General features: G+C 42.4%; 2 protein-coding genes and 1 pseudogene across 3 annotated transcripts in view; 1 reads left to right on the plus strand and 2 right to left on the minus strand.

Moving 5' to 3' along the window:
* The window catches only part of SPATS2 (spermatogenesis associated serine rich 2), a 155481-nt gene extending 132154 nt beyond the window's left edge, over positions 1 to 23327 (minus strand). The window contains exon 1 of one of the 2 annotated variants that reach the window (XM_019039317.3): positions 23263 to 23327. The gene's annotated coding sequence lies outside the window, so the exon portion shown is untranslated. The remainder of the gene's footprint in view (positions 1 to 23262) is intronic. The other variant, XM_055357295.2, reaches the window with a different exon arrangement.
* Positions 1700 to 23298, minus strand: LOC129525718 (FGFR1 oncogene partner 2 homolog; annotated as a pseudogene).
* LOC115930203 (protein phosphatase 1 regulatory subunit 14B-like) lies at positions 2467 to 3134 on the plus strand. The gene has a single exon (XM_055357296.2). The coding sequence runs from the start codon at positions 2479 to 2481 to the stop codon at positions 2926 to 2928; it is 450 nt and encodes a 149-aa protein (XP_055213271.2). The 5' UTR covers positions 2467 to 2478; the 3' UTR covers positions 2929 to 3134.
* Positions 23328 to 26021: the final 2694 nt, after the last annotated feature.

Consider the following 26021-nt stretch of genomic DNA (forward strand, 5'->3'; position numbering starts at 1 on the left):
GCCCAGCAAACTAGTTCTAAAATCCATATGAAAATGCAAAAGTCCTGGAATAGTAAAAACGACTTTGAAAAAGAAGTTGGAGGGCTGACCAGGAGCAGTGGCTCACGCATGTAATCTCAGGCAGGAAGATCACTTGAGTCCAGGAGTTCAACACCACCAGCCTGGGCAACATAGGGAGACCCTGTCTCTATAAAAATAAACATAAAAATAGCAGGACATGGTGGCCTGCTATTGAAAGGAAACAAATAGATAAGCCTCGGTTTTCTTGTGCTATAAAACAGGAAAGCTATCAAAGACTACTGGGGTCACATCAAAAGGACAAAGGAGCCAAATTAAATGGGTTCCCACTGAACTAAGATGACACAATATGAACATCAATAAGAATAATGTCTACAGTGCCTGAAACATATTAAATACATAAATATCCATTAATTTATAATCACACTCTAAAACAAACAAAACACATTAGTCATTTTTGGAGGTTAGTGGGGCACTAAGTCATTTCATTATTCTAAATACGAACAAAGAGAAATAATTCTGCCCTTCCTGTACAAACCATATTTCAAAGTAATAAAAAGGTCAATGAAGGAAAAAGTCTTCTTTATAGAAAAATTCTACCTAATAAATACAGAATAATAATAAAATTAGAAAAAATCCCTGTTTTGTATGCCTTAATGTAAGAATGGATCTAGTCAACAATCAATGGCTGCTAAAATCACTGAATGAAAGGCTGATGGAGAACTTTTAGAAAAGGATAGATAATGTTGACAATACTCATCAAAAGTAGTGAGTGGGAAGAACAGAGGAAACTAAGAATGGAAAAAATGTTAATAATCACTGAAGCTAGATGAGTCTACAGGGGAGTTAATTATATTATTCTTTCCATTTTTATTGTTGAAAATGTCCACAATTAAAAAAAAATACGACTCCAATTGGCATAATTAAGGTGAGACAAAGCACTGGTGAGTACACAGATGTTTCTATATTACTATTTTTTTTGGAAGGAGTTTCACAGTTTTGCCCAGGCTGGAGTGAAGTGGCGTGATCTCTGCTCACTACAACCTCCGCCCCCTGGGTTCAAGCAATTCTCCTGCCTCAGCCTCCCAAGTAGCTGGGATTACGGGCGCCTGCCACCACGCCTGGCTAATTTTTGTATTTTTAGTAGAGACAGGGTTTCACCATGTTGGCCAGGCTGGTCTCAAACTCCTGACCTCAGGTGATCCACCCAACTCAGCTTCCCAAAGTGCTGGGATTACAGGCGTGAGCCATCGCGCCCGGCCTACTTCTATTTTTATCTGTGGATTTGAAATATTTCTTTCTGTTTGTTTGTTTTTTGAGATGGAGTCTCACTCTGTTGCCTAGGTGCTGGAGTGCAGTGGTGAGATCTCGGCTCACCGCAACCTCTGCCTCCCGGGTTCAAACAATTCTCCTGCCTCAGCTTCCTGAGTAGCTGGGACTATAGGCACCTGCCACCACGCCTGACCAATTTTTGTATTTTTTGTAAAGACAGGGTTTCGCCATGTTGGCCAGGCTAGTCTCGAACTCCTGACCTCAGGTGATTCACCCGCCTCGCAAACTGCTGGGACTACAGGTGTGAGCCACCAACCCTGGCCTAAAATATTTCACAGTTTAAGGTGGAACTAAACTACCAAAAAATTAAATAAGATTGAAGCATACAGAAGGAATATAACTTAAAGCATTATTTTTTAATCACTCATCTTTAATAATAAAATAGGTTCCCATGCAGTACATACCTCAGACATAAAGTTAAGGTTCTGTTTAACAACAACCAAAAAAAAAATAGGATGGAAAAGTGTCACTAAATAACAATCAAACCTTAAATTCATATCCAAGCAAAAAGACCAAGAATAAGTTAACCCAACTTGTTTACAAAACTAATTATCTGTCAAGTAATCTTTTATAGTAGAGCTGCCTCAATGAACTGCCTCAGACTTAATCTCAATCGTGTAGCTTATTTCCTTTCTTTCTTACCAGGGATAAAAAGTATCTGAATGAATGTGTCGTTAAATTAAGGGATACTTTCCCAAAAACAATAAAAAAGTTTAAAAATAAAAACTGTCATTTATTTATAAAATATCAAATAAGGCCTCTGACTGAGAAAAGAAATCCATGTAATGTTTGGGCCATTAGCCCTTTTCTATTCAATCAGTCTCATCCACCCCACTCAGCCCAAACTTAAGATAGAAAAATTCTGAAGTGTAAAGTGGTTTTGAATTTCACCAGTATATGAAATTATACATAAAAATTACCATATAAAGTAATACTTATTTAACAAATTATATACTCAAAGTAGAATTTTCTATTTGTCTTTAATATGCCTTCAATATAAATGAGTATAATATATTTCATCATGTTTGACACTCTTCTTTTATCCCTTTTTACTACAATCACAACATTAGAAAATTTAGGTTTCAACTGATGTTAAAGCACATTTCTGACGTGGCCCCGGCGGCCGCCATGGCGGACAGCGGCACCGCGGGGGGCGCGGCGTTGGCGGCGGCGGCCCCGGCCCCAGGGCCGGGCAGTGGCGGCCCAGGACCACGCGTCTACTTTCAGAGCCCCCCCGGGGCCGCAGGAGACGGCCCGGGCGGCGCAGACGATGAGGGCCCAGTGAGGCGCCAAGGGAAGGTCACCGTCAAGTATGACCGCAAGGAGCTACGGAAGCGCCTCAACCTAGAGGAGTGGATCCTGGAGCAGCTCACGCGCCTCTACGACTGCCAGGAAGAGGAGATCCCAGAACTGGAGATTGACGTGGATGAGCTCCTGGACATGGAGAGTGACGATGCCCGGGCTGCCAGGGTCAAGGAGCTGCTGGTTGACTGTTACAAACCCACAGAGGCCTTCATTTCTGGCCTGCTGGACAAGATCCGGGGCATGCAGAAGCTGAGCACACCCCAGAAGAAGTGAGGGTCCCCGACCCAGGAGAACGGTGGCTCCCACAGGACAATCGCTGCCCCCCAACCTCGTAGCAACAGCAATACCAGGGGACCCTGCGGCCAGGCCTGGTGCCATGAGCAGGGCTCCTCGTGCCCCTGGCCCAGGGGTCTCTTCCCCTGCCCCCTCAGTTTTCCACTTTTGGGGTTTTTTATTGTTATTAAACTGATGGGACTTTTTGTGTTTAAAAAAAAAAAAAAAAAAGCACATTTCTATAACTGTTGGCTTTTTAAAAATTTACATACTATATACTTGACTTTTTTTTTAAATACACATATTTTTTGAGACGCAGTCTTGCCCTGTTGCCCAGACTGGAGTGTAATGGCACGATCTCAGCTCACTGCAACCTCCGCCTCCCGGGTTCAAGCGATTCTCCTGCCTCAGCCTCCCGAGTAGCTGGGATTACAGGTGTCTGCCACCACGCTCAGGTAATTTTTTGTATTTTTAGTAGGGACGGGGTTTCACCATGTTGGCCAGGCTGGTCTCAAACTCCTGACCTCGTGATCCACCAGCCTCGGCCTCCCAAAGTGCTGGGATTACAGGCGTGAGCCACCGTGCCCGGCATATTTGACATTTTAAAAGACAACAGAAAACAAATACTTCTAAATCCACAGATTACCCCACCTCTACCCCCGCTTTCAGCTGAAAGGTTTTAAGAAAAATCTTACAGGTTATGAGGACCAGATGGAGTTTAAAAACAGATCCAGAATTTTTTTTTTGAAATTTTAATTTAAAAGGGTTCTATGAGCCAGAAGAATTCCCAATTCACTTTGAAATTACCATACCTATTTTGCCATATCAAACATTTCAATTCTGTTAATTAAATGAACTACATAGTATCCTTAAAAATCAGCCAGAGAAAAACAAATCTCATCTTCATTACTGACTTCGAACCAAAACTTATTCTTTCAAAGAAGTTTAACCTACTAAAATGTCTATTAGAAGATTTTCTTTCTTAGAAAGTAGTATTCCTTCTTTTTCATTCCTGAAATGGTATTTCTTATACTTAAACAAGTTATGGACAATTGTTAGCTAAGTATCAGTTATGGTAAATTGCTAAAATTACCTCTTTTGTTTATGGTACATATAACACATTCCTATAGCCTTTAAAACTGAATTTTCTTTCACAAAAATTTAAATAAATGTGAAAGTAGGTAATCACTAAAGCTGAAGTCTCATGGTACATAAACTTTGTGTTAACTTTGACGCCAAATAAGGATGAAATTTAGCATGCAAATTTTCCATTCACAAAACAGTGGCAAAACTTTATATTTTTAAATTGATATAATTTTATGAATTCTCACATATTTATTGGGAATATTCAAGTTTACCTAATTAATCACCCAGAAAGCCAGCAGCACTGCCAAAAGTTCTTGCCATATTCAGTAGTCACTGTGAAAACCTTTCATTTCTTTACCAGTTGGCAATGCCTCAGTTTCTATTTCCCAATTATGTTTTGGAATAAGGTCTATGACCATTAACTATGCATTTTTGTTGCTATCTCATAGCCAGTACACTGTACATATTTAAAGAGAAAAAAATAAGGGGTTGAATTTTCTGTTCATTCATTCATTCACTTATTTGACCATTTGGAGCCATGTAAGAAGCTCACAGACTCAGAAGCTCTTCAGCTCTTCCTCAGACTCAAGTCACTGTTGGTCACTAATGCTGACAAAGAAGTACTTTCCGACACATCATCTTTCCTTAGGTTCAAAAGTGATTCTCGAGTTATTTGTAGGATCTCTCTAACGCCTTTGTTTTCTTGTTCAAGTTGAAATATTAGTTCTTGTTCCTTGCAATCCTGTTGCTTGTCAATTTCAATGGCTTTCTTCATTACTGCTGCCATATTTCATTTATCTGGTCAACATGTGCTTGTATCCTTGGAGTGCTGCTTTTGTTAACTTCATTATTTTTTCCGGATCATCTTTTTTGCTAGCCATTAGCAATCTAACCATTTGTTCTCGATACTTGCTCATCGTAAGTTCCAAGGCCGACTGATGTTCTTCCAGGGATGTACGCAATTCTTTTCTTTCTTGTTGCAATTCTCTGATTTGTCTGTTTTCTTGCTGGATTCCCATAACTAACGTGGACCGTGGCCGATGTTCTTGCGACTTCATTAAGTTCTTGAATTTCTTTCTGATACTGCTTCGTGGCTTCTACTCGCTTGTTGAGAGCTGTGGTTTGCTCAATCAGAGATTCTGCTGCATTGTCGTGATCTCTTAATCTTTCAACAAGAGTTTTAGCATCAGCAAGTGCCTTCTCAATTATGCAACTCATTTCTAAAGATATATCCTGCTCTTAGTCCCTCGCAGCCGTCAGCTGTGGCGATGAGTACTCAAAGCCTCTACCAACCGGGACCTATGCACCCAAGGGAAGAGACTCCGCGCCCCTAATCTGCCTCCTCAGTTAGCAGACGCTGAACCAGACGGAGGCAGCGGAGGTGTGGCCGTGAAGCCAGTAGCGTTTAGTCCCACCACCGGCGGGGGAGACACCTCTGCTAACCGCCTCCGCCAAGGGCGCCAAAAGGACTCCAGCCTTGCGAGATTTCCTTCCTCGCGTTACGGTGGCAGCTTTGCGTGAGAAGGCTGGGCGGGGTCCTTCCAACTTAAAGCATTCTGAGGTTCCTGAATTATTCAGGAAGTCAAAGATATTAATCTTGGACTTCAGTAAGTATGCATGTTAAAAATTTAACTGTTAACTACTAAACGGAGAAACAGAACGTTCAACTTAAAAAACAGAAGAAAAAAGGACTCCATATATACAACAGAATGCAAATAAGAAGTGTGGTCACCATGGCTCACACTTGTAATCCCAGCACTTTCGTAGGCCAATGTGAGAGGACTGCTTGAGACCAGGAGTTCAAGACCAGCCTGGCCAACAAAGTGAGATCCCATCTCTACAAAGAAATTAAAATTAGCTGGGCATGGGGACTTGTGCCTACAGTACCAGCTACTTATGAGGCTGAAGAGGGAGGATCACTTGAGCCTGGGAGGTTGAGGCTGAAGTGAGCTAGGATTATGCCACTGCACTCCAGCCTGGGCAAGAGAGTGTGACCTTGTCTCTTAAAAAAAAAAAAAAAGGAAAAAAAAAAATGTGGTTCAAGGCTAGGCATGGTGGCTCATGCCTGTAATCCCAACACTTTGGGAGGCTGAGACAGGTGGATTACTTGAGGCCAGAAGTTCAAGACCAGCCTGAGTAACATGGTAAAACCCCACATATACAAAAAAAATAAAAAAAATTAGTCCAGCATGGTGGCACATGCCTGTAGTCCCAATTGCTCATAAGGCTGAGGCAGGAGGATATACTGAGTCCATGAGTTTGAGGCTGCAGTAAGCCATGATTGCACCACTGCACTCCAGCCAGGGTGACAGAGAGAGTAATCACATTAAATATGAAAAGATTACATTTATCAAGACAATCAGATTTTTGAAATACAACTATGTACAGCTTACGAAGAAACACTTAAAGCAAAGTAAGCCAGAGGGCTGACAATTTAAAAGATGGTTTTAAAAAAATGTGCTACACAAATATTAATCAAAAAATCTTATTGGTATTCATTCATTAATATTAGTAACAGAGACAGACAGACTTAAAGTGAAAAAGCCAGGCACAGTGGTGCACGCCTGTAGTTCCAGCTACCCAACAGGCTGAGGCAGGAGGATTGCTTGAGCCCACAAGTTTGAAGCCAGGCTGGGCTATAATATAGCAAGACCCTGCCTCAAAAAAAATAAATACTTAAAGCAAAAGGCATTAATATGTGATCATAAAGAGAGAGCCCACAGGATTCATCAAAAGAGAACCCCTTACACCTGGAGTAAGATACTCCTCTCCATTATGAACAGATGTGTCAGCAGGGGATCTAGGTAAGAACGCCCCTGCTCCCTCCCCACACTCCCACCCTCACCTCCAGTGCCTGCCTGCTCTCCACCAGGCCTAATCTCTTCAGGTTCTTTATCTCTGCTTATGCTGTCCATCAAAGAAGCCCCAGACTCCCACATCTCTCATCTCCCATCTCCCACATCTCTCATCTCCCATCTCCCACATTCTTTTTTTTTTTTTTTCTGAGACAGAGTCTAGTTCTGTTGCCCAGGCTGGAGTGTGCAGTGGCGTGATCTCAGCTCACTGCAACCTCAACCTCCCAGGTTCAAGCGATTCTCCTGCCTCATCCTCCTGAGTAGTTGGGATTACAGGAGTGCATCACCGCGCCTGGCCAATTTTTGTATTTTTAGTAGAGATGGGTTTTCACCAAGTTGGTCAGGCTGGTCCCAAACTCCTAACCTCAGGCGATCCACCCACCTCAGCCTCCCAAAGTGCTGGGATTACAGGCATGAGCCACCACGCCCGGCCTCATCTCCCACATTCTAATCCCCACACTGTTCTGCATATCTCTAGTTCTGTCTCCATGTGTCATCCACCTCTCCAAACTTTGAAATGCTTTCCCTACATTTTCAGCATCTTCTTTGAATATTCCCTTCAACTTCTTGCTCTAATTAAAAGCCGGTTCTCCTCTGGGGCCACACTGGCCTCTGGGGCCCTAAAGTGGTGTAAGTTACCTTCCCCATACCTCTCATACCACTGGACCTGGGGGTGAGTAAGTGTCCTCTTTGCTCCTCACAGATGTTTCCAAATCAGTCTCCCTCCTTATTCCCTAAAAAAACACAAAACCTTACATCGAATATCCTATAAAAATTCTATTACCCATTACCTGGCTTACTGTGACCTTCTACACTACTATCTTAACTCTCAGTGATTTCACAAAGATGATCTTTCCATACTCTATCTCTCTGAATTCCTTGTCTCAGTTCTTTAAATTCCTCACTTCCACTGATCTTGTCCTTTACCCACTCAGCCCATGATCATGCTTTCACAATATCAATTAGCTCCCACTGTCCAACAATGACCCACTATCTTCATGGTTCAGTCTCTCACATACCCAAACTCCAGCAGCTTCTGATCCCACCAGGACCTTCCATCCATTGCTTCTCCCATCTTTTCACTATCTCTTAGCCACTTCATGTCCTCCCCTCCTTACCTGGTTAGAATTCCACAGTATATTATACCACTCCCTTGCATACACAGGTACCCTCTATCCCTTGCCCTTCTCCTGCTTTGTTTGGCTATCTTGGCAAAACCCCTCCCTGGTTAAATTCACTCCAAACATACACCCCTGCAGCTGAATATGGCTGGAGGAAATAAACCATACTGACCGATCTCACTTTAAATTTATAACCACAGAGGCCGGGCACAGTAGCTCATGCCTGTAATCCCAGCACTTTGGGAGGCCAAGGCGGGCAGATCACCTGAGAGGTCAGGAGTTTGAGACCAGCCTGGCCAACAAGGTGAAACCCCGTCTCTACTAAAAATACAAAAATTAGTTGGGCATGGTGGCGCACGCCTGTAATCCCAGCTACTGGGAGGCTGAGGCAGAATGGCTTGAACCAAGGAGGCGGAGGTTGCAGTGAGCCGAGATGGCGCCAATGCACTCCGGCCTGGGTGACAGAGCGAGATTCTGTCTCAAATAAATAACCACAAGCTGGGCACAGTGGCTCACACCTGTAATCCCAGCACTTTGGGGGCCGAGGCAGGCGGATCACTTGCGGTCAGGAGTTTGAGACCAGCCTGGCCAACATGGTGAAACCCCAACTCTACTAAAAAAAAATACGAAAATTAGCCAGGCATGATGGCATGCACCTGTAATCCCAGTTACTTGGGAGGCTGACGCACAAGAATCACTTGAACCTGGGAGGCAGAGGTTGCAGTAAGATCGCACCACTGCACTCCAGCCTGGGAGACAGAGCAAGACTCTGTCTCAAAAAAAAAAAAAAAAAAAAACAAAAAAACCCCACAAAATTGTAACTGCAAACCTCAAGGGGCTCTCAATGCTCCCTGGCAATCACACAATATTTCCCTGCTGCAGCCATTCTTCCATTCTCCTAAACAATTTCACACCTTTTCCTCTTTACACAAACCTCCATCACCCTCCTCATCCTCACTCTCGGCTGAGCACTTTATTTCCTAATTCACTGAGAATATTAAAACAATCATAAGAAAATTTTCACAAACTCCCACTGCCAATTCAATCCACCTACTTGATGGGTGGGCTTCAGATATATTTTGAAGATTAAATCAATAGGAATTGGAGACATATTTGATGTGAGTTATGAGGAAGAAAAGGAAATCAAAGACAATTTTTAGATCTTTCCTCAAATATTAGTTTCTCAACAAGGCCTTCCCTCACTACATCTGAATCTGTCTCTGTCTCTATCTCTCTCTGTCTCTGCCACACACACACACACACACACACACACATACACACACACACTTATATACTTACATGCTCACACAGTCTCCCCCTCCTTTGGGAGGGTGTTTTTTTCATGGGTTGTTTTTTTTTTTGAAATACCATTTATTACCCCGTGAAATACTAAACATTTCACTCCTTCGCTTAATATCTGCCCTCTCCACTAGAATATAAGCTGCATTCAGGCAAGAATTTTCATGCTTAGTTTACTCCTATGTACCTGGCTCATAGTAGGCACTCAGTAAAACTTTATTAAAGAAATGAATGGACTGGGCGCGGTGGGTCACACCTGTAATCCTAGCACTTTGAGAGGCTGAGGCGGGCAAATCACCTGAGGTTGGGAGTTCCAGACCAGCCTGACCGACATGGAGAAACCCCATCTCTACTAAAAATACAAAATTAGCTGGGCATGGTGGCGCACACCTGTAATCCTAGCTACTCGGGAGGATGAGGCAGGATAATTGCTTGAACCCGGGAAGCGAAGGTTGCGGTGAGCCAAGGTCGCGCCATTGCACTCCAGCCTGGGCAACATGAGTGAAATGCCGTCTTAAAAAAAAAAAAAAAAATGAAAGATTTTTGGCATGAGCAAACGTATGGATGATCATATTTACACAGAAAAAGAATAGGTGTAGGGTGAGAAGAATCATGGTCTCTGTAGGAGGGAGCTTATAATCTAGTGAGAAAAAGACACTAGATTGTATTTGAAACATACATTTACAACACATTAGGGTTCTATGATTTGTTAACTGATGAAAGCAAAATTGCAGTATGTTGTATGATCTGTTATCAAAAAACATTTATGTATGCTTTTATATATACATACACACTTGCACACATGTAGGCACATACAAACACATACATACATGTTTCTACATCTATACAGAAAATGTTCTGGTAGGAAAAATACCAATCTGTGTTAGTCTGTGGGGTAAGAACAGTACCATGTATGGGGAATGGGACTGAAGAGACAGTAGGGAAACTTTCACTTTTCAACTTATACATGTTGTACAATAAGCATATTACATTTGAAATTTTAAAAAGAGAGAAGAAAAAGCATCATCTGCCTAAAAGGAAAAGAAATCATATTTAACAAAGGATTAATATCCAGAATGTAGCCAAGCACAGTGGCTCATGCCGTAATCCCAGCACTTTGGGAGGCCGAGGCAAGAAGATTACTTGAGGCAGGAATTCAAGACTAACCTGGGCAATATACAGCAAGAGCCCATCTCTGAGATTTTTTAAGACATTAGTGGAAAAACTGGAGGAATCCAAATCAAGTCTATAATAGTGTACCAGTGTTAATTTCTTAGTTTTAATAAATGCCCTATGGTTATGAAAGATGTTACCATTAGGGGAAGCTGAGAGAAGGGAATATGGGAGCTCTTTGTACTATCTTTACTCTTCTGTAAACCTAAAATTATGTCAAAGTACATTGTTTTTAAAAAGTAAAGCAATTTAGTAGTATTCACCAAAATGTTTAGAAGAGCATAACCTTTCACCTAGCAATTCACTTCTAGCAACCTAGAGATTCACACATGCCCGACAAGAACCATATAAAAAAGTGGTTCATTAAAACACTGTTAGAAACACCTAGATATATCCATTAATTGGGAAATGGTTAAATAAAATGGAATACATTTTATGCAATAAACACCATGCGGGAAGAATAAAGTGGGTCGGGCAAGATGGCTCATGTCTGTAAGCACAACACTTTAAGAGGCTGAGGTGGCAGGATCACCTGAGTCCAGGAGTTCAAGACCAGCCTGGGCAATACAGTGAGACCTCGACTTTACAAAAAAATTTAAATATTAGCAAGCATGGCCTGTAGTCCTAGCTACTTGGGAGGCTGAGATGGGAGGATCACTTGAGCCTGTGCGGCTGAGGTTGCAATAAGATGAGATGATGTCACTGCGCTCCAGCCAGGGTGGCAGAGCAAAACCGTGTCTCGAAAAATAAATAAAAATAAAGAGGATCTGACATAAAAAAATTTCCAAGACACATATATTAAAAAGAAAAAGTTAAAGAATATACAAAATATCATTTAAAAAATACATACAATCCAGGCATGGTGTCTCATGCCTGTAATCCCAGCACTTTGAGAGGCCGAGGCAGGCGGATCACCTGAGGTCAGGAATTCGAGACCAGCCTGGCAAACGTGGTGAAACCCCCTTTCTACTAAAAATACAAAACATTAGCCGGGCATGGTGGTGTGCGCCTGTAATCCCAGCTAGCCGGGAGGCTGAGGCAGGAGAATCGCTTGAACCTGGGAGGCGGAGGCTGCATTGAGCCAAAATTGTGCCACTGCACTCCAGCCTGGGTGACAGAGCAAGACTCTGTTTTAAAATAATAATAATAATAATAAAATTTAAAAGGCCGGGCGCAGTGGCTCATGCCTGTAATCCCAGCAGTTTGAAAGGCCAAGGTGGGTGGATAACCTGAGGTCAGGAGTTCGTGACCAGCCTGGCCAACATGGTGAAACTCCATCTCTACTAAAAATACAAAAATTAGCCGGGCATGGTGGCATACACCTGTAATCCTAGCTACTCAGGAGGCTGAGTCAGGAGAATCACTTGAACCAGGGAGATACAAGTTGCAGTGAGCGGAGATAGCGCCATTGCACTCCAGCCTGGGCAACAAGAGCGAAACTGTCTCAAACAAACAAACAAACAAAATACAAAAATATACACTTTTAAATAGGCATATAAGTGTAAGCAGAACAATCTGAAGGCACAGACAAGGCTTATAACAGAGGTTACTTCTGGAGAGAGGAATGTTAATTAGGATAGTGTTATTTGGAAAGGGCTAGTGTTAGGGATCAAAGTAAAGGGGACCTTTTGCTTCACACACTCTACATTTCTATAATGCTTGAATTTTTTCATTACTCATAAATTACCCTGAAGTAAAAGATAAGATGAATAAGCACTTCATACGGTATAAAAATTCTTGTATCAGCACAAAATATCTTTGGAAGGATACAAAAGAGAAAGTGCTATCCATGGGGAAGAAAACTGGGAGACTGTCTTCACCATTTATTTCTGTACTGTCCAATTTTGTTTACTGCATGCATGCACTGCTTTAAAAATTTTTAAGTGCATTTTTAAAACTACACTAGGATAAGTGCTATTGTGAAAGTATGTAACAGATGTAACAGATTTTAATGGCTAAAAGCAGCTTTTGAATCCACCCGAAAGACTTCAGTGAGGTTTGAGGAGTCACCAACTGACTTGGACGGCATTGCAGGCAGAGTTCACAAAATAGGTATAGGCACAGAGGCATCGCAAGGGACAGGAGAGTTCAGGACAAAGCTGTGGAGCACAGGGAGAGAGGGCCTTCAGAAGATAACTGAATCACCAGTTCCTGAATGCATACAGTTTCCATTGCTTATTCAAAGAAAATAACCAAATTTAGACTTACATATGGCTGTTTGTTCTGCTTAAAAGCTACTGTCTCACTCCAAATCACGATATAATGAAATGGCATATCTACCTATAAACCTGGTAGAATATATTCATCAGTTCAAGATGGTTCAGTCCCAACTGGAGGATAAAATTCTAAATTACTTTGGATCACCTATTCTCATCTATCTTCTTTTGAACACCCCATAAAACCAAGATGCAATAAGCATAAAACAATGATAATACATCAATCACATACTATTAAATATAAAAAGTAGGCTTCTCTGACCCAGTTTTCAAAAAATTCTCATTGTGGCATTTATAGCAAATGTCTCATAACAGGGCAGAATGAAGAAAGATGATCTAAATCTCAGCTAAAACTACAGGCACTATTGCCATTAATTCTTAGGAATTAATTAAACATTGATAATATACTGATTCCTGCCAAAGATAAACTGATTTTATGTATACACGTTTCTAATTTCTTGATTTGGGAGCATCAATTAAAAGCAAAGTATCAACACTGACAGAGTCAAATCTTTATTGGCCATAAATATAGGTTTTGTTACATCTCCACTTCTACTTGGAAAAACTAGGCAAAATTTCCTTCCAATTCAGGCCACATGTGGCAAAAATAATTACAACTATAGTATTAGCTAATAGTTATTGAGTGCGTGCTACATGTACTCATGGAGTGTTTTACAGCAATTAAAATTCAATGGTTATAACTCAACAAAAAGACAAGCCAATTTGAAATTGGGCAAAGGACTTAATAGACATTTCTCCAAGAAGATATATGAATGGCCAACAAGCACATGAAAAGATGTTCAACATCACTAGTCATTAGAGAAATGCAAATAAAAAGCATGAGATACCACTTCACATCTACTAGGATAGCTAAAATTAAAAACAACAACAACAACAACAACAAATGTTGACAAGGATGTGAAGAAATCAGACTCCTCATACGTTGCTGGTAGGAATGTAAAATGGTACAGCCGCTATGGAAAACCGTATGGTGGTTTGTCCAAAAGTTAAATATAGTATTATTATATGTACACTATGACACCAGCTTTTGAGGGGGGGAAAAAAAAGAATTACTATATGGCCCAGCAATTCCACTTTTAGTTACAGACACAAAAGAACTCAAAACAGGTATTCAAACAAATACTACACATGAATGTTCACAGTAACCTTCTTCACAGTAGGCAAAGGTGGAAAAGACACAACTAACCACAAATAGATAAATAGATTTTTTTTTTTTTTTTTTTTTGAGGCAGAGTCTTGCTCTGTCTCCCAGGCTGGAGGGCAGTGGTGCCATCTCGGCTCACTGCAACCTCTGCCTCCCGAGTTCAAGTGATTCTCCTGTCTCAGCCTCCCAAGTAGCTGGGATTACAGGCGCACGCCACCACGCCTGGCTAATTTTTGTATTTTTAATAGAGGTGGGGTTTTGCCATGTTGGCCAGGCTGATCTCAAACTCCTGACCTCAGGTGATCCGCCCACCTCGGCCTCCCAAAGTGCTGAGATTACAGGTGTGAGTCACCGTGCGTGGCCAATAAACAGATTTTTTCAAATGACCTGGAAGGCATTGCAGGCAGAGTTGTATATCTGAACAACGGACAAGTATTTAGCCATAAAGAGGAATGAGGTTCTTGGTCAGGCATGGTGGTTTTCGCCTGTAATCCCAGCACTTTGGGAGGCTGAGGTGGGAGGTTCACTTGAGTTTGAGGCTGCAGAGAGCTGTAATCACACCACTACACTCCAGCCTGGTCAACAGAGTGAGATTTTGTCTCAAAAAAAAAAAAGAGAGAGGAATGAGGTTGATACATGAGACCAGTGGTTAAGCCTCAACATTATGCTATGTCAGAAAAGCCAGACACAAAAGGTCATACATTGTGTGATTCCATTTATTTGAAATATACAGAATAGGTACATCCACATAGACAGAAAGCAAATCAGTGGTTGCCAGAGATGAGAGAAGGAAATAAAGAGTAAATATTTAATGAATACAGGGTCTCCTTTGGGGGTGATGAAAAAGTTCTGAAATCGGCCAGGCACAGTGGCTCATGCCTGTAATCCCAGCACTTTGGGAGGCCAAGGTGGGCAGATCACCTGAGGTCAGGAGTTTGAGACCAGCCTGATCAATATGGTGAAACCCCATCTCTACTAAAAATACAAAAATTAGCCAGGTGTGGTGGCGTGTGCCTGTAGTCTCAGCTACTCGGGAGGCTCAGACAGGAGAATCACTTGAACCCAGGAGGCAGAGGTTGCAGTGAGCGGAGATCATGCCACTGCACTCCAGCCTGGGCAACAGAGCGAGACTCCGTCCAAAAAAAAAAAAAAATTGAACTAGATAGAGGTGATGGTTGTAGGACATAAAACGGTTAATTTTTGTTTTCCTTTTTTTTTTTTTTTTTTGAGACGGAGTCTCGCTCTGTCACCCATGCTGGAGTGCAGTGGCATGATCGCGGCTCATTGCAACCTCTACCTCCCGGGTTCACGCCATTCTCCTGCCTCAACCTCCTGAGTAGCTGGGACTACAGGCACCCACCACCATGCCCGGCTAATTATTTTTTTTGTATTTTTAGTAGAGACAGGGTTTCACCATGTTAGCCAGGATGGTCTCGATCTCCTGACCTCGTGATCCACCCACCTCAGCCTCCCAGACTGCTAGGATTACAGGCGTGAGCCACCATGCCCGGCCAGTTAATTTTATGTTATATGAATTTCAACTCAAAAATAAAATCTGGGGCCAGGCGCAGTGGCTCACACCTGTAATCCCAGCACTTTGGGAGGCTGAGGTGGGTGGATCATGAGGTCAGGAGTTCAAGACCAGCCTGACCAACATGGAGAAACCCTGTCTCTACTAAAAATATTTTTAAAAATTAGCAGGGCATGGTGGCACACGCCTGTAATCCCAGCTACTCAGGAGGCTGAGGCAGAAGAATCACTTGAACCCGGGAGGCAGAGGTTGAAGTGAGCCGAGATCGCACCACTGCGATCCAGCCTGGTCGACAGAGGGAGACTCCATCTCAAATAAATAAATAAATAAATAAAATAAAATAAAATAAAAATAATAAAATAAAATCTGATGGGCACAGAGGCTCATGCCTATAATCCCAGCACTTTGGGAGGCTGAGGCCAGAGGATAGCTGAGCCTAGGAGTTCAAGACCAGCCTATGCAACATAGCAAGATCCTGTCTCTACAAAAAATTTTTACATTAGCCAGGCATGATGGCATCCACCTGTAGTCCCAGCTACTTGGGAGACAGAGGCAAGGGGATTGCCTGACCCCAGCAGGTCGAGGCTGCAGTAAGCCATGATCATGCCACTGCACTGTAGCCTAGGCGACAGGGCTAGACCCTGTCTCAAAAAAAATAATAAAATTGGCCGGGCGTGGTGGCTCATGCCTGTAATCCCAGCACTTTGGGAGGCCAAGGCGGGCAGATCATGAGGTCAGGAGATAGAGATCATCCTGACTAAAACGGTGAAACCCGTCTCTACTAAAAAATACAAAAAATTAGCCGGGCGTGGAGGCATGCGCCTGTAGTCCCAGCTACTCGGGAGGCTGAGGCAGGACAATTGCTTGAACCCGGGACGCGGAGGTTGCAGTGAGCCGAGTTCGAGCCACTGCACTCCAGCCTGGGTGACAGAGTGAGACTCCGTCTCAAAAGAAGAATAAAATAAAATAAAACAAACATTAACTCAAAATAAATATCCCAGCACTTTGGGAGGCCGAGGCGGGCGGATCATCAGGTCAGGAGTTTGAGACCAGCCTGGCCAACATGGTGAAACCCCATCTCTACTAAAAATACAAAAATTAGCCAGGCATGGTGGCGAGCACCTATAATCCCAACTACTCAGGAGGCTGAGGCAGGGGAATCGCTTGAACCCTGGAGCTGGAGGTGGCAGTGAGCCAAGATCGTGCCATTGTGCTCCAGCCTGGGTGTCAAGAGCAAGACTCTATCTCAAAAAATAAATAAATAAAATAAAACAAAATGCAACAATCATGACAACTCTATAGTAGGGATTACTACTGCATCCATTTTACAGATACAGAAACATAGGCTCAGAGAAATTAAATGACTTGACCAAGGGAGTAGGTAGGGGAGTAGATTCAAAGCCAGATTTGTGTACTCAATGGCTTGTGCTTTTAACTAACATCTCATACAGCTTCCCTATTTTAATAAGTTAAAAGAAAAATATTGGAAATATTATACATAGAAATAACTATACTATCAATATTGGCCTGATCATATTATATATAGAAATATTATAACTATACTATCAATACTGGCCTGATCATAACTAACGCCATTCAGTAGATACACATTTCAGGCATCAGAAACTTCAGCTGCCAAAAAGGTTAATAATATACTTGGGGCTATTTCACAATGGAAATAATTAGCCCGTACAGTGTGAAAGGATGATGTGTTCTCAGCTTTACTGCCCAGTGAAAAATGTAATCATATAAAAATTGAATATAATCCTACTTAATGTTGCTGAAATGTTAAGATTTCAGGTAACAAGTAATCAGGATGAAAGTATCAAATATCCTTCCTTTTTTCAGAAGCTTTTTCATCAGGCTAGAGACCAAACACACATTTAGTAGTCGTTGTTACGCATTGTTCCCTGTGCTCCCAAATTACAATAATATCATATAATAATATCCTATAGTCTAATTTATAGGATCATCATAACATTATGGACTGGTAGGCTAATGACAAATGCCAAATATCAACTTTTAAAATTCCTAGATACAATACAACGTTTGAGTAATAACAGAGGTGAAAAAGATTAACCAACTAAGCCTTGTTTAAAGCATTATCAACTTAAGAAATTAGACATTTCAACAAACCTAGTGTATTCAGTGTGTATATTCTAGATGAACAAAAAAAAGAAGAAGAAAGAAAACCTCCTGTGTGCTGATAAGATTAACGAAACACTGGGCTGGGTGAGGTGGCTCATGCCTGTAATCCCAGCACTTTGGGAAACCAAGGCAGGCGGATCACAAGGTCAGGAGTTCAAGACCAACCTGGCCAAGATGGTGAAACCCGTCTCTACTGAAAATACAAAAATTAACCAGGCACAGTGGCAGGAGCCTGTAATCCCAGCTACTCAGGAGGCTGAGGCAGGAGAATTGCTTGAATCCGGGCAGCAGAGGTTGCAGTGGAGCCGAGATCGCACCACTGCACTCCAGCCTGGGCGACAGAGTGAGACTCCGTCTCAAAAAAAAAAAAAAAAAAAAAAATCAACAAAACACCGGCCAGGTACAATGGTTCATACCTGTAATCTCAGCACTTTGAGAGGCCAAAGCCGATGGACTGCTTGAGGCCAGGAATTCAAGACCAGCCTAGGAAACGTAGCAAGACCCTGTCTCTATAAAAAATTTAAAAATTAGCACGGCATGGTGGTACGAGCCTGTACTCCCAGCTACTAGGGAGACTGAGGTGGGAGGATCACTTGAGCCCAGGATCTGGAGGCTGCAATGAGCCATGATCACATCACTGCACTCCAACTTGAGCGACGAAGCAAGACTCTGACTTAAAAAAAATCAGGGGCGGGCGTGATAGCTCAGGCCTGTAATCCCAGCACTTTGGGAGGCCGAGGCAGGGGGATCACCTGAGGTCAGGAGTTCAAGACCAGCCTGGTCAACATGGTGAAACCCCGTCTCTACTAAAAATACAAAAAATTAGCTGGGCGTGGTGGCGGGCACTTGTAATCCCAGCTACTCGGGAGGCTGAGGCAGGAGAATCACTTGAACCTGGGAAGCGGAGGTTGCAGTGAGCCAAGATTGCACCACTGCACTCCAGCATGGGCGACAGAGTGAAACTCCATCTTAAAAAAAAAAAAAAAAAAAAAAAATCAGGCCAGGTGCAGTGGTTCATGCCTGTAATCCAAGCATTTTGAGAGGCCAAGACAGAAGGATCATTTGAGGCCAGGTGTTTGAGACCAGCCTGGACCCTGTCTCTATTTAAAAATTAGCAGTACCAGATGGCGAGCACCTGCATTCCCAGCTACTTGTGAGGCTGAGGCAGGAGGATCACTTAAGCCCTGGGAGGTGGAGGTTGCAGTAAGCCAAGATTGTGCCACTGCTCTCCAGCCTAGGAGACAGAGCAAGACCCTGTCTCAAAAAAAAAAAGTTTAAGCTACATGGCTGGCTTCATCTGCAGTGTTATGTCCCACCTACCATTCAGCTACAATACTTTAACTTCCCGTCATTACATTAGTTACAGATGAGTTTCACTGTTTTCATCACATGTCACAAAGCTTCTTATGAAGGCATGCTATACAAAGGGCTCCTGCAGGACATGCAGGTAGATTACAAGAGCAATTTACTATAAAAATGTAACTAGATATCCAAACAAGGTAAGCAGAAGAGTCACTTCTGCCACACACTAATGTACATTTTGAATCATTTTTAACAGTAGGCCAGGAAGAGCCAGCAGTGGGCTAACCACACTGACATGCTATGATCAGAGACCAAGTGGATAATGTAAGGAAAAGTACTGCTCAACTACAGAGGGTAGCCTTAAAACAAAAGCAAGTTATTTAAAATAGGAAAGACTGCAGCTTTTACAAATTGGTCTTTTCAGTCCTATCCAGGTCAGTAAGAAGTAATATCATTGGCAGCATCTTCAAGTACAAAAGATATTTACTTATCTATCCTGGCTCATTCACAATCATATAATGGCCTCATCACAAACATCCTTCTCCTCCGTCCTAATACCCTTTAGCAAATTCTAAAGACCACTACCACCACACACACACACACACTCCACAACTTGCAATCATACATCTTGTTAATTAAGTAATGTAAAAATCATCCTTCTTACCAGCAATCCAAGGTTGTTATTTATTATAGGATTTGGACTGATAAGAATCCCTGTGTAACCCTTGGAGATCCCCCAAAACCTCCAATCAACCTATGCCTTTTTTTTTTTTTTTTTTTTTGAGACAGATCCTCGCTGTTTCCCAGGCTGGAATGCAGTGGCACAATCTCGGCCCACTGCAACCTCCGCCTGCCAGGTTCAAGTGATTCTCCTGCCTCAGCCTCCTGAGTAACTGGGATTACAGGCATGCACCAACACACCCGGCTAATTTTTGTATTTTTAGTAGAGATGAGGTTTCGCCATGTTGGCCAGACCGCTCTTGAACTCCTGACCTCAAGTGATCTGCCCGCCTCGGCCTCCCAAAGTGCTGGGATTACAGGCGTGAGCCACCACACCCAGCCTTCAACTTATGTCTTAACCACAAATTAGTCATAGGACAATGGCTGCAGAAGTTACCTTTAAGTAACATCTATATCCTCAGACCCTGCAGAATGTTTCAAGGGCCTGCAACTACTGAAGAATCTGTATAGAAGATGGTATATATTTCAGGAACCCATTCCTATAGGATGCCATGGTAGATGTGAACATGGGAGAGTAAATGCTCGCCTCTGGCCTATCCTTAATATCCAGTGACTAAAGATAATAAAGTGAGCTGGGCACTGTGGCTCACACCTGTAATCCCAGCACTTCGGAAGGCCAAGGGCAGGAGGATCGCTTGAACCCAGAAGTTCAAGACCAGCCTGGGCAACAAAGCAAGACCCTGTCTCTACAAAAAATTTTAAAACTAGCTGACTGCCATGGTGTGTGCCTGCAGTCCTAGCCACTGAGGCTGAGGTGACAGAATCACCTGAGTTCAAGGAGTTCAAGGACGCAGTGAACTATGATGGCACCACTGCACTCCAGCCTGGGTGACAGAGCAAAACCCTGTCTCCAAAAAAAATAAAAATTAAAAAATAATAACATATTTATAAACTTCAATTTTTTTTTTTATTGTTTAGAGACAGGGTCTCTGTTGTTTAGGTTGGAGTGCAGTGACATGATCATAGCTCACTACAATCTCAAACTCTTGGGCTCAAGCAATCCTTTTGCCTCATCCTCCCCAGAATAGCTATGACTACAGGCGCCAACCACTATGACCAGCTAATTTATTTATTTATTTAGAGATGGAATCTCGCAGTGTCGCCCAGGCTGGAGTGCAGTGGCATGATCTTGGCTCACTGCAACCTCTGCTTCCTGGGTTCAAGCAATTCTTCTGCCTCCCGAGTAGCTGGGACTACAGGTGTATGCCACCACGCTCGGGCAATTTTTGTATTTTTATTAGAGACAGGGTTTCACCATATTGACCAGGCAGGTCTAGAACTCCTGACCTCATGATCCGCCCACCTTGGCCTCCCAAAGTGCTGGGATTACAGGCATGAGCCACCATGCCCAGCTCTAATTTTTTAATTGTTTGTAGAGACAGGGTCTCGCTATGTTGCCCAAGCTGGTCTCAAACTCCTGGTCTGAAGCAATCCTCCCACCTTGGACTCTCAAAGTGCTAGGACTGAGGTCAAAGTGGCCTCCCACCATGCCCAGCCCCCAACAAACATCAAATCTTTAGAAATATTTCAGATTCAATTCAACTGAATGGCAATTGGACTGGGTTTCAGACAGACCACCTACAAAGTAAGTGTGGGCTCACAAAGTCTCCTATAAGGCCCCCAGAAAATGGCATATGAGCCTGAAGTAACTATGTCACCCAATAATATCATGAAGCAAGATGCAGGGATAATTAACTTCCATGTAACATTTAGAAAATGCAATGTGAGGCTGGGCACTGTGGCTCAAGCATGTAATCCCAGCACTTTGGGAGGCCGAGGCGGGTGGATCACCTGAGGTCGGGAATTCAAGACCAGCCTGACCAACATGAAGAAACCCCCTCTCTACTAAAAATACAAAAAATTAGCTGGGCGTGGTGGCACTTGCCTGTAATCCCAGCTACTCAGGAGGCTGAGGAAGGAGAATCGCTTGAACTCGTGAGGTGGAGGTTGTGGTGAGCTGAGATCACGCCATTGCACTCCAGCCTGGGCGACAAAAGCAAAACTCCATCTCACACACACACACACACACACACACACACACACAAAACAGAAAATGAAATGAGAGGCTAGGCTCATCCTAAGAGACAGTTCACTGCAGCCATTTCAACCTATTATATTTGGTATTATGTTACAGCTTGCATACTGTACAAGGAGGGAGAGAAAATGGAGCCAAATGACTTCAACCAATTTCACTTTCTATTCTATGTATTCCAGGTATCCGCTTGAAATATTTAAAGCATAGAGCAGACACGAAATTTTTTTTTTAATGAATGCAGGAAGATACAGAAGGTAAGCAGTAAGCAGCATCTCATACATGTAAAACATGTTTAAATGAAAAAAGTACCCTAAATTTCAATCAAAGGCAGCAAAGTATACTAAAAATGTTGACGCATTTTACATTACATATAGAGCATTCTTAAGACGATCATTCATATTTGCACATAACTAGAAAGAACTGTATATAACAAATGGTTCCTTCCACATTGGATACATGAAAACTGGGTAAAACATTTCCTTTTGAATCATTTCCACCCTAAGTGTCCTGCTAGCAATACAGAAAAAGTCAATAGAGAAAGCACCATCAAGTGCTACCTTCAGGTAGCATATGATAAAATCACCACTTAAAAGTAACCAAGCCTCAGCAGGCCACAGTGGTTCACGCATGTAATCTCAGCACTTTGAGAGGCTGAGGCGGGTGGATCACTTGAGGCCAGGAGTTTGAGATTAGACTGGCCAAAATGGCGAAACTTCATCTCTACTAAAAAGACAAAAATTAGCCAGGTGTGGTGGTGCATGCCTGTAGTCTCAGCTACTTGGAGGCTGAGGCAGGAAAATCGCTTAAACCCAGGAGGCAGAGGTTGCAGTGAACTGAGATCGTGCCACTGCACTCCAGCCTGGGCGACAGAACAAGACTGTCTCCAAAAAAACAAATAAAAAATAAAAGTAACCAAGCCTACTCAAAAAACTAAACATAGAATTACCATAGGATCCAGCAATTCTACTTCTGTGTAAATAGAAAAAAAAAAAAAAACTTGAAAGGAGGGCGATATAGTTTGGATCTGTGTCCCCACCAAATCTCCTGTCAAATTGTAATCCCCAGTGTTGAAGGTGGGGCCTGGTGGGAGGTGACTGGAATATTGGGGTGGTTTCTCATGAATGGATTAGTACCAGTCCCCTGGGGTTGTTCTCACAAGATCTAGTTGTTTAAACGTGTGTGTAGCACTTCCCCCCACCTCTCTCTCTCTTCCTCCTGCTCCAGCCACCTAGACATGCCTGCTTTCCCTTTGCCTCCTGCCATGATCATAAGTTTCCTGAGGCCTCCTCAGAAGCTGCTATGCTTCCTGTACAGCCTGCAGAACCATGAGCCAATTCAACCTCTTTTCTTTATAAATTACCCAGTCTCAGGTATTTCTTTACAGCAATATGAGAATGGATCAATACAGAAGGACTCGAACAAGTATTTGTACACCAAAATTCACAGCACCATTATTCACAACAGCCAAAAGGTGGAAGGAACCCAAATGTCCATTGAGAATGAATGGATAAACAAAATGTGATGTGTACATACAATGGAATATTATTCAGCCTTAAAAAGGAATAAGATTCTGACATATGCTACAACATGGATGAATTGTGAAGATATGCTAAGTGGTACACACCAGACACAAAAAAGTAAATATTGTATGATTCCACTTACATATGAGGTAACCAGGGTAGTCACATTCATAGAGACAGAAAGTAGAATATTGGTGGCCAGCAGCTGGGTAGAGAAAGAGAAACAAGGAATTATTGTTTAATAGATACAGAGCTTCAGTTTGGGAAAATAAAAAAATTCCCAAGATGGATGGTGGTGATGGTTGCACAGCAATGTGAATGTACTTAATGCCACTGATCCATACACTTAAAAATGGTTAAAACGATAAATTTTTTGTTATGTATAGTTTACCACAATAATTTTTTTTAAGTAAACAAAAAGGCCAGGTGAGGTGGCTCATGCTATAATCCCAACACTTTGGGAGGCCAAGGCGGGTGGATTGCTTGAGCCCAAGAGTTGGGGACCAGCCTGGGCAACACAGCGAAACCCTGACTCTAAAAAAAATACAAAAGTTAACTGGGCGTGGTCAGTGAGCCATGATTGTACCACTGCACTCCAGCCTGGGCGACAGAGTGAGATCCTTTCTGGGCAGGTGGGAGGAGGCTGGGGGGTTGTAAACAAACTAGCCAACACCAGCTACTCTGGAAGCTGAGGCGGGAAGATCTTTTAAGCCCAGGAGTTTGAGGCCAGACTGGGCAACATAGCGAGATCCTGTCTCTAAAACATAAATAAATAACCAAGAACAACTGTCAAACATTTGTGGAAAAACATATCGAGAAAAGTGGAAGTCTGTAACAGGCAAGCTTCACTGTCATCCTCCAGAGTCTAGATGACTTCGTTGAAAGTGAAGATCCCAGAAAAGAAGGGATGGACATGCTATTTTCATGTTGCTGCAGATATACACTAAGCAACTGAGGAAGCTGAATTATATTCTACAGGTCATTTGGTAATATAATGAATGGACTGTACTTCCTAACAATTACATCCAAAAAATACAAGCTTTTCCTTCCAGTTTCCAATGAAAGCAGCAAGACTGAAATAATCAGTTACACACATGAGAAGCCAGGTATATCTGAAAGAGTGACTTTTAGTTCCCAGCTTTAATATGGTGACCCTACGATGGGAAAATGAAAGCAGCAATTTTTAGAATAGTATACACAAATTTTCTTCACTGCCATTATAAAGTGACTTTGTGTAAGTTACTTTTAGCCCTTCTGAGCCTCATCTGAAAAATGAGGATAATACTTACAACTAACAGATAAGGTAATAATGTACACTGAGTTCAGCGCCTGGAATACATAAATGCTCAACAAATGAAAATTCCCTCCTGTCTTAGCCTGATCGGCCTCCAGGGGCTATGCTCATGTTTTGGCCATAACCTGTGGCTCCTCCCTCAGGCCCCAGCTGTTTCCCTCAGTTCTAGCTGTTTCACTCCTGGTTTCTAACAGGATCCTATCTATATTTAGAGGTAATGCCAGTACCAATTGTGGGCTCAACAGGTGCTTGGAGGGCACCTGAGTACTGAGCAGTTTTCAATTGTTTTCCAGAGTTAATTGGTTTGGCTCCACAACTGGCTGTCTCGACTTCTACAAGTAAGAGTGCCACGTATGCACAGTACCTCAGCAGTATAAGACTAAACAGAAAACTAAGTGTGGTCGCAGGACAAATCCTAAGCAAAAAGATGTTTTTAGCCCTATTTATCAGGATCCCAGAGCTTTGTTAAATCACAGGAGCAGTAAACCTTCAGTGAACTCCACAGAGTAGGCTACAGCCTACTAACTTAATCTTCATCTAAATCACAGTTATCAGACCCAAGTTTCAACCAGTTCATGCTGCTTTACTATAACCAAGATGAGGGTGAAGCAGAAAGAGCAAACAGGCGGTGAAGATTTTAAAAAAGGCATCCGATACAGCTAGGTCTGAATAAAGCTTTGTTATTTACTAGCTCTGTGACCTTAGTAAATTATTTAACCTCTTAATTTACAAAATATTAAATAATTGTGAGGATTAAATGAGATAATACATACAAAAAAATCTTAGCACCTTGACTAGCCCACTGAAAGAGGTCAATTAAAAAAGAGGCACATTAGGCTGCGGTGGCTCACGCCTGTTGGGAGGCCAAGTCAGATGGATCAAGAGGTCAAGAGTTCGAGACCAGCCTGGCCAAGATGGTGAAACCCCCGTCTCTACTAAAAATACAAAAATTAGCCGGGTGTGGTGGCGGGCACCTGTAATTCCAGCTACTTGGGAGGCTGGGGTCGCTTGAACCCGGGAGATGGAGGTTGCAGTGAGCCGAGATCATGCCACTGCACTCTAGCCTGGGCAACAGAGCAAGATTCCATCTCAAAAAAAAAAAAAAAAAAAAAGAGGCACATTGTCACTAATGAGAACACTACACTCATTTCTTGCTTTGTTCAATTTTCATAACATCTAAGAAAAGTAACAATTTAAATCATTATTTTTGGACCTTTGTAAAGTAACCTAAATGCTACCATCCAAGACCTAGCTGAGAAATATAAACTGATTAATGTCCATAAATCTTAGATGAGTCAGCAAAACTTAATGCCCAACAAATAAAAGGCTTAACATGGACTACTTATGAGCACACAATGGTCATTACAATTTCAAAATCAGCAATTTTCTATCTAGTACAATCACAAATTTGGTCTGGAAATCCAAATATTAAGTAAATGCAAAGATCATAATCAATATTCCCAAATCACCTTAATTGAAACTGGAAGGTATGAGGCAGCCTGAGTATTTGAAGTTAACATTAAGAAATAATTTAAGGCAGAACCCCAACTCTCTCCCACAAACATAAAACCAGTAGCAGATGGCACATGAACATTTCTGTGAGAAAT

The sequence above is a fragment of the Gorilla gorilla genome, chromosome 10 (genome assembly GCF_029281585.2).
Source record: "Gorilla gorilla gorilla isolate KB3781 chromosome 10, NHGRI_mGorGor1-v2.1_pri, whole genome shotgun sequence".
NCBI lineage: Eukaryota > Metazoa > Chordata > Mammalia > Primates > Hominidae > Gorilla > Gorilla gorilla.

What these genes read in the sequence shown, in the direction of transcription:
- LOC115930203 (XM_055357296.2), top strand. Translation starts at nt 2,479, where the DNA reads ATGGCGGACAGCGGCACCGCGGGGGGCGCGGCGTTGGCGGCGGCGGCC.